A 14,187-nucleotide genomic window follows, 5' to 3' on the forward strand; every position below is an offset into this window, starting at 1 on the left:
TCATCACCTTCCTCTGTGGTCTCGGAAGGTCATTTCTCCCGTGAAGTTTCAGTTTCCATTAGGGGATCACTCAGGGTGCTTCTAATTTTGACTCTGACTTAAAGTGACCCCCTTCCAGGAGTATCTGCTGTTTCATAAACTCCTGGAGCTAGTCAAACCATCTCATCAAAGGGCAACATCTCTGATAGCATCACTCCACATACCATGAAAAAGACCCAGGAATTTTTTTTCCTTTTCTATTTTTTAGATAGGAAGCTCTTTCTAGCAACTTACAAACCACAACAGAGGAATAGCTGCCTGTGCTAACTATGTGTAAAGGTGGCCATGAGGAGAGAATCCCAAAGAGTGACATTCCAGTATTTCAGGGTCTGCAGGCCTACAGGACAGTTCTCAGTTCGTAGGACCTAGAAACTGCGTAAACCTTAAGTGTCAACTAAAAGTGAGAGTCAGAGCCCTTAACCTTTATAAAGAGAACAGAAAGCAAAATGACAACTCGGTGAGTGGAGACAGATAAAAGAAGAGAATTGAGAGGAAAGGCTGCTCAGATCAGCAGCAGTTTTCTAGCGATAATTTCTGCAATTGCTTTAAAGGCATCTTTATTCACATGTCTTCCTGAACTCTGAAACACTTCCTGAGGAGAAGAAATTCCCACCCCGAGATGCGTCCTCATGGAACGAAAACACTCAGTGCATCCAATTCTGGTTGAAGATAAAACAGAACAAAATCAGGAAGATTTTAAAAAATAGACGGAGTATGTTTTCAGTCAAATGTGAAATTTCCTTTTCTAAAGAGACATTTCATTTTACTGTTACGTTGAATTCATCTTTCCTGCTACCTTTATGACATTCTCCGAGAGGATGTGACACAGTTGAGGACCACTTGGGACAATTATGATTGATGGGTGGAACTTGCTGGGGATATTTACAGGGAGCCTGTCGGGATGGGGATCAGAAGCAGCCTGGGTTCCCAGTTTCCCGAGAGAAGACCCACCATCGTTTTTTCTATAAGTGAAGGAAAAAGAGCAAGCCTCAAAAAGAACTTCCATTATCACCAAAGTAAAGCTTGACATTACAATTTTCCTGAGGAAAAATGTGCGTACAGCAAGTCCGTTGATCATAGATCACTAAAAGACACTTGCAGAATTCTTAAAATACCTCGCTTTGTCACACTCTCTACACCCACACATGTATTTTGCTTTATTTTAATTCATTGCACCTATTACTACCTGACATTATGTTAAATATCTGTTTATTTTCTGCCTCCTTTACTAGAATATAAATCCCAGAGGGCAAAGACGTGGTTTGTTCTGTTCACTGCTGTAGTCCCAGTGCCCAGTATACTGCCTGGCACACGGTAAAAGTTCAGTAAAGATTAGTTGAATGAATGAATGAGTGAATAGTAAAATTTAAGCTCACAATTACTTGGGCTGGGTTTATAGCACAAAGCTGTTCTATGATCATACAAGTTATGGGCAAACTCATAGGTTGAGTTTTGGAGCACTATAGAAAATTTGGCTACTTGGACCTGAAAATGTCCATAGCCTTTGACCAAGGAGTTCTACTGCTAAGATTGAGCCTAACTACAGAAATTTATGTACAAGTAGGAAAGATGTTTGTGGCAATTTTATTTAACACAGAAAAACTGGAAATTACTTATTGATTGATTTTTGGTGAGGAAGACTGGCTCTGAGCTAACATATGTGCCAATCCTCCTCTATTGTATATGTGGGATGCTGCCACAGCATGACTTGATGAGCAATGTGTAGGTCTGTGCCCAGGATCTGAACCGGTGAACCCCGGGCCACCGAAGTGGAGCATGCGACCTTAACCACTATGCTACCAGGCCGGCCCTAATTTAATTATTTACTAATAATTACAATACTTATTAATAATTTGACATTTATAATTTAATGTCAAACAATAGGATAATGGCTAAGAAAAATATGGCGTATCACCAAGACAGACTAGTATGTAGCTGTTAAGATGTTTTATAAAGTTTTAAATCATATATGTAAAGGCCTATGATAAATTGTTAGATGAAAAGAGCAGAGCCACTTTTGAGTAGACAGTATGATACCAACAAAGGGGCGTGCCAAAGGGCAAATAATGCCAAAGGGTTGTGGTACTATGGAAAAAAGTTTTCTTGCATACTTAGGCATGCTTTGTTCTCCTTTCTGAATTTTCCAAATTTTCTATGAGTGATCAAGTCATAATTTGATAAATGAAAGAGATACAGTCAAAAAGTTGAAGATTATTTTGTGCCTTACTGATAACCTTTGTTTCTGGCGCATATAGGTAAAATTGTTAATCATATGCAATAAAAATGTACAGTTAGACAATGCTATGAAGAGGAGTAAAAGAATAATTTTGTAAAGATGTTTTTCTCAATAACTTCTCACAAGAGAAAGTGTTTTGCAAATAAAACTGTATAATTTTGACTCATTTCGAAAGTTTCATGCCCAAAACGCCTATGTGAGGGTGGCAATTTCTAACGAATTAGAGAAGATGGAAAATGGTTTTAAAAGATTCCACAGTTTTTCTTCTGTTTTCAGATTTTTTTTCGCCTCTTCCTTTAAGATGGTAAATTAATGAAGTTTCAAGAGAGAAAGTGAGTCTAAAAGAGAAAGAAATAGCCTTGGACTTCCTTTTGAACCTCATCTGCAGGTTGCAGACAGACTAATTCCGGACTGATTTGCTAATTCTGGCCAAAGTATGCCCTCCCCCTCTTTGACCCTTTCGGGCAAGTCAAGAAAGCGGACTGGACTGTGCTGGGAGCACAAACCACGGGGGCTCTGTCACTCTCCAGGAAGTAAGCTTGTTCCCCTACTAGATGTGACATGTGAAAGCCAGCACTGCTGCTGACATCACCTAGTGGTTGTCATAGGATATATTTTTAAGCTGGAACACTTATAATTTGATGGTAAAGACACAAAGCAGTTAACACAGCTGCTGTGGGTGGGAGGGGCCTGGAGCCCCACCTGTTGGGAACATCTGCTGCTCTTCCTTCCCCCGGGTGTTGGGTGACGTTGTAGGGGAGACAGAGCGTCCTTAAAGACACTGATCTGGTCTGCTCTCCTCCTTGTACAGACCACGGGAAACGAGACTACACAGGGCTGCGATGACGTTCAAGGTCACCCATGCTGCTTGATTAAAATAGTTCAGCGGACTTACCCGTAAAATAATCAGTTTTCTAACAAGAAGATTAAGAGTCTACGTTGGGAAAATACTAAAGAAAGTAATAATATAACAAAATGACTAAGAGAAGCAAGACTCCAAATTTGACGTTAAAATGTTATCACCTAAACCTATTCTTTCTATACCAAAGGATATTTTACAATAGCAGTATGGCTTAGGAAACAGGATTTTCTTTTATTTTGTCTTTTTTAATTTGGAAAAAGTCTCAAAAATACAGAAAAGTATAGAGAATAATATAAAAAACTACCATGCACACATGTTAATCTTTTGTCTTCTTTATTTCATATATATATATGTCATATATGTATTTATATGTCTGCCTGTGGCTCATAACATAAGAAAGCAAGCTACAGAAAGCCAGCATCTTTAAGCCAGGAGAAGCCCCATGAGGATGAATTATATTGTGCTGTGAGGTCCTAATGTTCGATGATACAGAATATATACATTATATATGATATATATATATCTAAAGGAAAGAAGACAAAAATATATATTCAAGTTTTTAATATTTTTAAAATATAGTACATTTTGTATTTATAATGTAATATAAAATTTAAATATATTTAAATTATTTATATATTTATGTATGTATTTAAATAAAAGAAACACATTAGGTACAATTGAAGTCCCCTCTATATTTCTTTTTAGCCCATTCCTCTCCTCCCCTACTTGCAGAAGAAACACCCTCATAAATTTAACCTGGACTCTCACATCCAATAAACATATTTGTTTGTTTGCTTGTTTTACCCATAAAAAAAGATTTTTTATGATCAAAATATTAATCAAAATTAAGTGGATCCTAACATAGTTGTTAACATGCTTGCCTTGAGGTAATAAGATTTTTTTGCCAAGAGAGTCAATTCTAGCAACTTCAAACCTTTGAACTAGATTCCTGAAAATAAAGACCTCAGAATTCTTGAAATAACTACTACAAAGTCTACTGTTGTTTATGATTTTATTCCTTGGATCCTTATGCAGAACCTGATTGACTCAAATTTATCATTCAATCAAACTTAATCTGGTTACCTGATCTAGAAGACAGAAAGGCTGTTAAAGTCAGAGCTAATAAAAGCAGACATGACAGCAAAGTGACTACTGTCCTGATAACGAAGGAAACAAAAAAAGACAGCAGAAACTGGCTCTATGCCTATATGACATTGGCTAGAGAAAACCTTAAATTACTTTAGGAAGGCAGAGAGGCACAATATCTTTTAGAAAGATTTCCATCAAAAATTGTTGAGTTTAAAAAAATTTCAAATGCTTTGAGGCTCTGGCAGTCACACAGCCCGGTTTTGTACGCTGGCTCTGTCACTAACTGGATGACCTCCCCCTCTCTGTCTCCAGGTTTTCCCAGTAAAATGGGAGTAATCCTAGTCCCTGCTGCATTGAGGTGTGAGAATGAAGCGAGCTATTCCATGGAAAGCGTGAGGAACAGCGCCGGCACCGAGTAAGCACACAGTACATGTTAGCTTCTAGTAGCAGCAAGGACTAGCAGTCATATTTGGGAAACTAGCCCATGTTCAAGAGTTCATAAGCTGGTATGTGGAGACACCACCAACTCTGGAGCCTCGCTCTATCATCTGGATCCTCCGCACCCCTTTGCCAGCTGTGTGGGCCTGGGGACAATGCCAGCACAGAGCTTCTGGGGCTGCTGTGAGCGTTCAGTGGTATGGAGGGTGATCAGTGCTGTGCCCTGAGAACATGCTCAGTCAACATTAGCTGTTAGAAATATTCCAGATAAAGAACGCCTCAGTATTCTTAAAGCACACCCTATTTTTAAAGCACAGAAGCAAGCTCACGGGTTCCTCACCCCAAGCAGTCAGGGGAGCTGGAGGGTCTAAGTGCACTGACGAGTTTATCCAGAAGCAGCACGTCTAGGTTCGCAAGGACCGTATGCCGTCATCCATCGCCGAGACACAGCCCTGTCTGTCACAACTCTGCAGGAGTATGCGGAGCCCAAAAGGTGCGCTTTTTTCCTTGAAAAGGGGTGGCTGAGCTCCCTCTGAAATTCTTACTGATGAGATCACTGAGAAAGGGAGGCCTAGAAGATGCTCTTAAAAATAGACCATTGAGGGGCTGGCCCCGTGGCCGAGTGGTTAAGTTCGCGCACTCCGCTGCAGGCGGCCCAGTGTTTCGTTGGTTCGAATCCTGGGCGCCGACATGGCACTGCTCGTCAGACCACGCTGAGGCAGCGTCCCACATGCCACAACTAGAAGGACCCACAACGAAGAATACACAACTATGTACCGGGGGGCTTTGGGGAGAAAAAGGAAAAAATAAAATCTTTAAAAAAAAAAAATAGACCATTGAAATATGATAACAAGCCCTTCGTAGTTCCAAAGCTCTTTCACACACTGACTCCTCAGAGAGGAAAGGGAGGTGCAGAGAATTTAAGGGGCGTGCTCAGAGCTCCTCTATTGGTAAGAGGAGAATCCAGCTCCCTCCCACTTCCAGTTCAGAACTTTGATTACCTGTGTGGCCCCCTGGAATGGTCCTTGCTGGCATGTACTTGCCGTGGTGGGGACTATTTCATTTTTCCAACTTTTTTGTTACTTTGTTTTAGTCAGCTTAGCTCTAAATCCCATACCCTCACCTAGTACATCACATATGCAGTGTGCGTGTGCGCATGAGTAGGAATGCACACTTACACCCATGCACGCACACGAGCACGTGCTGGAGGACAACTGAATCCTTTTTTGCATTTTATTTCTTTTTAAGTGTACTTTTAAAACACGAAAAATTAGATTGAGGTTGAAGACGGTCGTGATTCAGTCAAATTTTGAGTATGCTAAATCACTTTTTTGGACTGAAGCCTGAGAAGTAATTCAGTCCCAACAGAGGTGGGAAGAAAAAGGGTTTTCACTTTAAATGAACCATGGTTTTTTTCTGAAAACAGGATCTAATTTCTTTTGTGAAAGAAGAGCAAAAGAACTTTTGTTGCCGTGTCCAGCTGTCAAAGCCGCCTCCCATACTTTTGCCCTGCAGCAAAAGGAAGGGACATCAGGTGACAGACCCCAAATTTCAACTAGTCACACAAATTACAGACCTTCTTATCATGATGTCCTCTTGACCTTTTGCCTTTCCCCTACAATAAAGAAGGAGACACAGTTTAAATCAAAATGACTCTCATGGGCAATTTTGCAAAACAAATAGAAGGCACAGAGTCTCCCGCCCCCTCCCTCCCCAGCTTCCCCCGCTGGGCCAGCCTGTTCCCTCTTTCCGTGCAGACACGAAAGCCCTTCCCACCCCAGACAATGATGCTCTACTTGCCAAGGGCCCTGTTCGCTTTGAAGAAAGGGCTTGACAAAGTAAATATTTACAAAAACAACTATAATCAGATGCCAAGTCCCACTTCTAGAGGACACACAGAGAAGTATTTACAAGAAAGGGCTTCTCTGTGTGGCACCACTCTGAGGGGTGGGGACTGATCCTAAATCTGTTCTGGCTCTATCAGGAGGCCAGGCAGGAGGCAGTCTGTCTCTCAGACTTTTAACGTCCACGCTAGGACACTGTCCACAGAGTATATGAATAATGACATTTACCATTGAAGAGTCAATTCAGAAATGTACCAATTTGAGACCACAGGAAAGAGTCTTTAAATACTACTGCTTCTAGCAGTAGGGGAAGCTTTGTGAAGTCAACAGAGAGAAATTAAAGGCAGGGTTAATTAGCATTCAGAAAACGTCATTATTAAAAAAAATTATTTTTGAGGCAGACCCCTTACTGGCTAAAACTTCGTCATATTTGCATTACCTGTAGATCTGTTCTCTATAAAACTGTGGGAACAGGGTGGGAATCAAAACAGGTGCCCCCGCCTGTTCCCATTATGCACATTAGCCCATGGCCTGCGCACAGCCTGTGAAACAGCTGAAGTTGAAACCGTAATGGTGCGGGCCAAACACTAGCCTGAAGGCCCGTCTCTCTTGGGATTTGGCCATTTACATTGATTTTTTTTTTTACCCACGTTTTTCATGAAACACAAATATTTGCCATGGCAACTGGGGTGTCACATGACATGCTGCTCCATAAACAGCTTGGAAATCTCTTAAGGGGAAACAGCCCCCCAGTGCTGCAAAGGCAGTGAAAACATCTCGAGGGGGATTTGGGCGTTAAAAGATGAAGGTCTGGGAGGAGCAGGTAACAGCTGACTGCAGACACGGTAGGAGTAATCTCTTCTGTGCCACTCTTCAGTTTCTCTTTCTTTTTTTTTAATGGGAGCAGCTGTAAACATGACCACGTAGGGTAAACCCTGAAAAAGACACTGCCAGCTGTCTCCTTTCTGTGGTGAAAAGTTTCAATTATCACAAGTCAGTCTGCGGCTCATAAACATAAGAAAGCAAGCTACAAACGTCCAGCCTCCTTAAACCAGGAGAATCTCGTGAGGCTGAATATGTTGTACTGTGACGTCCTAATGTGGAAGAATGTAGAATTCCTTCCCCCTTCCTCATTAAGGTAGTCTGTGCAAAACTGGACGCCTTGCTTTTTTTATCCTCTGCATAAAGACAAGTGAAATACAGTAAAACCTCACGATAACATACCCCATGCGACACAAATTTGGATATAAAGCAATAGCTACTGCTAAGACTCTGGGACTCCTGACCAGCTAATGGTCTAGGTTGACCCAGTCATTTAGTTAATCTTGCAATAATGTGACATGATTGAATTCTTCTAGCCTCCACTGATAATGTCATGGTAGAATTTACTTGTATAACAATCCCCTCTTTTAAAATCAAATGCGTCCCAGCAGCAGCTGAAACAGTATTAATTTCTATGGGAAAGGTACAACTCTACAAGACATGTGTATTTCCAAAACTCTCAGAGAATATTGTAAATGAGCACAGTTTTCTTTTCTTAGTTAGAAATATGAATACCTTCGATCTTTGTTTCTTGGGAGAGATCTTCACTTCTGCTGGAGTCTGCTGTGATTTCCGAGATGCAGCAAAAGGGGCTGTGGATGGAGGTGATGCAATGTTACCTCTTCCAGAAGGAGAGGCTGAGTCATTGGGTTGATGCTATTGGGTTCGCACCTTGACAGTCAAATGGCTCTGTCACCCATTGACTGTTCACTACCAGTCTTCACGCATCAATTCAATGAAACATTTGTAATCATTGACTTCAAAAGGAAAACAAAAGCATGGGAGGGCAACGTTTCCATCAGAATATAAGGTCAGCTCGCCTTACACAAACTGCCTAGATGAAAAGGCAAATTTTAAAAGCAAGTGAATTAGAGAGTAACCTTTGTCTTATAAAATGTTTTGCTACAAGATTTCTTTAAATAACATTATTCCCAAAATCACTTAAAAGGTAAATTAACGTAACTACATATGATGGACTATTCTGTTGTGTAGTCATTGAAAAAGATGATTCTAAAGAATTTAAATGGCTTGGGGGAAATAATACAAGTGAAAAACAGTAAATATTATTTTTGAAATTAATTAAATCCATAAGCAACAAATTTTGGGGACCACATCTACTCCATAGGGAGTTAAGCCTACATGGTAGATAATACTTGGGAGAGAAATTACCTCTTTCCTGTTGCCTGGCAGCAGCCCAACTGCCCTTTACAAACAGCCGGAGTCTGACATTCTCAGGGGAGAAAGATCCTTACACTACTGATTCCAAGAAAGAGAACAAGTAATTTATTTAAATAGTTCATTGAGTCAAAGAAGTGAGGCGTCTTTCCACTCACTTCCTTAGTCCACCCTTTTGTGTTAGTTCTATAACAACAGAAAGAATTGACAGATGTGGATCAAATACAGCCCATCAGGGTACAATTTAGAATTCGCCTTGAGGACTCAGTTCTCTCACGCTGCCTTGAGTGGGCTGCAAGGAATGTCTTCAGCCATCTCTTGAAAAGTAGCAGGAATTCCAGAGTCTTATCACTAAAACTCCCCTCCACAAAACGGATGTGTTTGTTGCATCTGACCAATCCAGTTTTACTACCTTTCTGGGTTTTGCTGGTTTCCAGGGAGCCTCCCTGACCAAGCCAGCCCCCCACCTCCCCAGCCCTGGGCTGTGGGCTAGAGTGGACGAAGACTCCATTTACAGCCTATACATTTGTGCCTCGACCTTTGTGCTCTCCTGCCCCACTGTCCACCTGGACTTGGCTCTCCCACTTGTGAAGCCAGTCCACACCCTGCCCCCAGGCTGACTGAACCCACAGATTCACTGTAAAGCCGGTTACTCCCATTGTCTTCAGGCTCCGTACACTTTTTGTTTAACTTTCAGGCTCCGGCAGACAAGCGAGATTTACGGTTAAACTCCCAAAGTGAAACAAAATAGCAGCTGAGAAGTTTTCAAGTGGGCCTAATATTAAAAGGATTTTAGTAAAATTTTAATGAAATTTGGTAGGATAAAGATCTAAAAGGTTTGTAATTTCACATGGATTATCCACAGTTAATGGTATCTCTGAAAATTTTTTTTTTAAGTTTTTCTTAGTTACCTGCAGAAATTCTATCTCTAAAGTATAACTTCACGCAGCCTCGAATTTTACGGGACACAGGCATTTGAAGAACGCGTCTGTGTCTGAAGGCACCACCTATTTTGTGACTCAATTTTCCTTCTGTAAAAATCTGTATGATACATTTTGCCAGTGTTAACGTCAGCTGAAAACCGTTGTCTTTCTGGGGAAACTTGTAGGCTTCTGCGGAAGTTACTGACACGTGCCTCTCCAGCAGCCATCACCCTCTCTTCCTGGCTAATTTTAGAAGCTCAGTTTCTTCAGGGTAACAACGTGCCCACGTCCTAGTGTCACAAGATTTAGCAAAAAATCTTAAAAAGAACACACAGTTAAACTTTAATTTTAGATGAACAACAAATATCATTTTAGTATAAATATGCCCTGAATATTAACTATATTTAATACTCGAGGAAGAACAGACTTTCATGAATGGATTAGTCCAAGCATAACGTGTCATACTAAGTATATAGTATGTGTGTCCCAAATCCTAACCCTAACGCTAATCTTATCCCTGGACATTCACTTTCCCAGCCTTTCTTATAGTTAACAGTGGCCATATGACCAATGAGATGTAAGGTGACGTCCATCCAGGGGCTTCTGGGAAGAGACTGGCACCACTATTTCCCCTTCTTCCTGCCTGGACTGTGTAAGTTAAGGCCCAACTCTACGGGAGCAGTCTTAGAGCCATGAGGTGGCAAGCATGAGGATGAAATCAAACATGCTAAGGAAGGCAAAGCAGAAAGAGAGCCACGCAGCCCTGTTCATCAGCACCACCAGCCCTAGACTCCCTGCTTCCTGAGTTCTTATGTGTGAGACAAATGAACTCCTCAGTGTTTAAGCCACTGGTAGTTAGGGTTTCTGATGTTTGTAGTCACATGCATTTCTGGCTGGTACCCATTCCTCCCTCCTTGTTCTCTCCATTCCATTCTTTGTCTTATTGCATGTGCTGGGGCCTCAAGGACAATGTTCAACAGTTGGCCAGTGGTGGCAGTAGTGGTCATCCTTGAACTGTCTCTGCTTTATTTATTTTTTTTTTTTTAGGAAGATTAGCCCTGAGCTAACATCTGCCGCCAATCCTCCTCTTTTTGCTGAGGAAGACTGGCCCCTGAGCTAACATCTGTGCCCATCTTCCTCCATTTTATATGTGGGACGCCTGCCACAGCATGGCTTGATAAGCAGTGCGCAGGTCTACGCCTGAATCCGAACCAGCGAACCCCTGGCCACGGAAGCAGAGTGCATGAACTTAACCCCTACACCAGTGGGCAGGCCCTGAACTGTCTCTGCTTTTAATGGAGAAATAGGATGCTTCTAAAGTTTCCCTACTAAGAGTATTGCTTACTCTGGGGTTTTGGTTGAAAACAATAATCAGCTTCACAAAATTCTCTTCTACTTCTACTCTGTCAGGAGACTTTTTCCCTGTCATCAATGTTGAACTATATTGAATGATGATAATGATGCTGCTGCTGATCTATTTATTTATTTTTGTAAGGAAGATTGGCCCTGAGCTAACATCTGTTGTCAATCTTCCTCTTTTTCTGCTTGAGGAAGATTGTCCCTGAGCTAACGCCTGTGCCAATCTTCCTCTATTTTGTATGTGGGATGCTGTCACAGCATGGCTTGACAAGCTGTGCTGGGTCCACACCCGGGATCTGGACCTTCGAACCCCAGGCTGCTGAAGCAGAGCACGCAAAGTTAACCACTACACCACTGGGCCAGCCCCACGAATGATTATTTTTTATGTTGGCGTATATTGTAACGATGTTGCCCCTTCATTCCTGATATGGGTAATTTGTGCCTTCTCTTTTTTTATCTTGGTTAGTCTGGCTAGAATATTACCAATTTTGCTGATATTTTCCAAGAAATAGAATTCAGTTTCACTAAGTTTCTCTATTTTTTTCTACTTTTCAATTGCTTTGACTTTTACTTTTTTTCCTATCATTTCTTTCCTTCTGCTTGATTTTGGTAAAATTTGCCTTTCTTTTTCTAGTTTCTTAAGGGGGGAGCTTAGCTCTTCCTACTTTTCTAACATAGGCATACTTTGTTTTATTGCACTTTGCTTTATTGTGCTTTGCAGATACTGCGTTTTTTACAAATTGAAAGTTTATGGCAACCCTGTGTCAAATAAGTCTGTTGGCGCTGTTTTTCCAATAGCATTTGTATACTTTGTGTCTCCATGTCACATTTTGGTAATTCTCACAATATTTCAAACTTTTTCATTATTATTATATTTGTTATGGTGATCTATGACTACTGATCTTTGATGTTACTATTGTGGTTGTTTTGGGGCACCATGAACCGTGCCCATGGCAAACTTAATTGATGAATGCTGTGTGTGTCCTGACTGCTCCATCAACCAGCCATTTCCTCGTCTCTCTCCCCCTCCTCGGGCCTCCCTATTCCCTGAGACACAACAATATTGAAATTAGGCCAATTAATAACCCTACAATGGCCTCTAAGTGTTCAAGTGAAAGGAAGAGTCGCACATCTCTCACTTTAAATCACAAGCTGGAAATGATTAAGCCTGGTGAGGAAGGCATGTCAAAAGCTGAGATAGGCCAAAAGCTAGGCCTCTCGTGTCAAACAATTAGCCAAGTTGTGAATGCAAAGGAAAAGTTCTTGAAGAAAATTAAAAGTGCTACTCCAGTGAACACATGAGTGACAGGAAAGCAAAACAGCTTTATTGCTGATATGGAGAAAGTTTTAGTGGTCTGGATAGAAGAGCAAACCAGCCACAACATTCCCATAAACCAAAGCCTAGTCCAGAGCAAGGCCCTATCTCTGTTCAACTCTATGAAGCCTGAGAGAGGTGAGGAAGCTGCAGAAGAAAAGTCTGAAGCTAGCAGAGGTTGGTTCATGAGGTTTAAGGAAAGAAGCCATCTCCATAACATAAAAGTGCAGGGGGAAGCAGCAAGTGCTGATGCAGAAGCTGCAGCAAGTTCTCCAGAAGATCTAGCTAAGATCATTAATGAAGGGGCTACACTGAACAACAGATTTTCAGTGTAGATATAACAGCCTTATAGTGGAAGAAGATGTTATCTAGGACTTTCATAGCTAGAGAAGAGAAGTCAATGCCTGGCTTCAAAGTTTCAAAGGACAGGCTGACTCTCTTGTTGGAGGCTAATGCAGCTGGTGACTTTAAGTTGAAGCCAGTCCTGATTTACCATTCCCAAAATCCTAGGGCCCTTAAGAATTATGCTAAATCTCCTCTGCCTGTGCTCTATAAATGGAACAACAAAGCCTGGATGACAACACATCTGTTTACAGCATGGTTTGCTGAATATTTTAAGCCCACTGTTGAGACCTACTGCTCAAAAAGAAAAAAATTCTTTTCAAAATACTACTGCCCATTGACAAGGCACCTGGTCACCCAAGAGCTCTGATGGAGACGCACCATGAGATTAATGTTAATGTTGTTTTCATGCCCGCTAACACAACATCCATTGTGCAGCCCATGGATCAAGGTGTAATTTCAAGTCTTATTATTTAGGAACCACATTTCCTAAGGCTCTAGCTGCCATAGATAGGGATTCCTCTGATGGACCTGGGCAAAGTAAATTGAAAACCTTCTGGAAAGGATTCACCATTCTAGATTCCATTAAGAACATTTGTGATTCATAGGAAGAGGTCAAAATATCAACATTAACAGGAGTTTGGAAAAAGCTGATTAGTTGATTCCAACCCTCATGCATGACTTTGAGGAGCTCAAGGCTTCAGTGGAGGAAATAACTGCAAACGTGGTGGAAATAGCAAGAGAACTAGAATTAGAAGTAGAGCCTGAAGATGGGACTGAATGGCTGCGATCTCATGATAAAACTTGAATGGATGAAGAGCTGCTTCCTATGGATGAGGAAATAGTGTTCTCTTGAGATGGCATCTACTCCTGGTGAAGATGCTCTGAAGATTGTTGAAATATAGTATAAACTTGGCTGATAAAGCAGAAAGGTTTGAGAGGATTGACTCCAATTTTGAAAGATGTTCTATGTGGATAAAATGCTATCAAATAGCATTGCATGCTACAGAAAAATCATTTGTGAAAGGAAGAGTCAATCGATGTGGCACCCCAGCCTTCAGCAACCACCACCCTAATCAGTCAGCAGCCATCAACATCAAGGCAAGCCCCTCCACCAGAAAAAAAACAGAGATATGATTCACTGAAGGCTCAGATGATGGTTAGCATTTTTTAGCAATAAAGTGTTTTTAAATTAAGATATGTACATTTTTAAGACATAATCTATTGCATACTTAATAATAATAAATTTTCCTGTAGATTCTACTTTAGCTGCATCCTACAAATATTTATACCTTGTGTTGTTATTTTCATTCGATTCAAAATATTTTTAAATATCCATATGACTTCCTCTTTGACCTATGGGTTACTTAGACGTGTGTTCTTTAATTTGCACATATTTGGGAGATTTCCCAGATATTTTTCTCTAATTGGTTTCTAGTTTAATTCTGTTATGGCCAGAGAGTATATTTTGTATAATTCCAATTCTTTTAAGTTTGTTAAGATTTGTTTTAAGGTCCAGGATA

General features: G+C 40.9%; 1 protein-coding gene across 3 annotated transcripts in view; it reads right to left on the reverse strand.

Annotated features, from left to right (window-relative positions):
• IQCH (IQ motif containing H) overlaps window positions 1-14,187 on the reverse strand; it is a 179,091-nt gene that overhangs the window by 92,910 nt on the left and 71,994 nt on the right. For all 3 annotated transcript variants that reach the window (XR_011439700.1, XM_070269954.1, XM_005603326.4), the window contains exons 8-9: window positions 8,066-8,142; window positions 6,241-6,279 (exon numbers count right to left, since the gene is read on the reverse strand). Coding sequence is in view for 2 of the 3 variants with exons in the window: in XM_070269954.1 (XP_070126055.1) it covers window positions 6,241-6,279; window positions 8,066-8,142 (116 nt within the window). In the remaining variant the exon portion in view is untranslated. The remainder of the gene's footprint in view (window positions 1-6,240; window positions 6,280-8,065; window positions 8,143-14,187) is intronic.

Source organism: Equus caballus, chromosome 1, assembly GCF_041296265.1.
Source record: "Equus caballus isolate H_3958 breed thoroughbred chromosome 1, TB-T2T, whole genome shotgun sequence".
In the NCBI taxonomy this organism is placed as follows: Eukaryota; Metazoa; Chordata; class Mammalia; order Perissodactyla; family Equidae; genus Equus; species Equus caballus.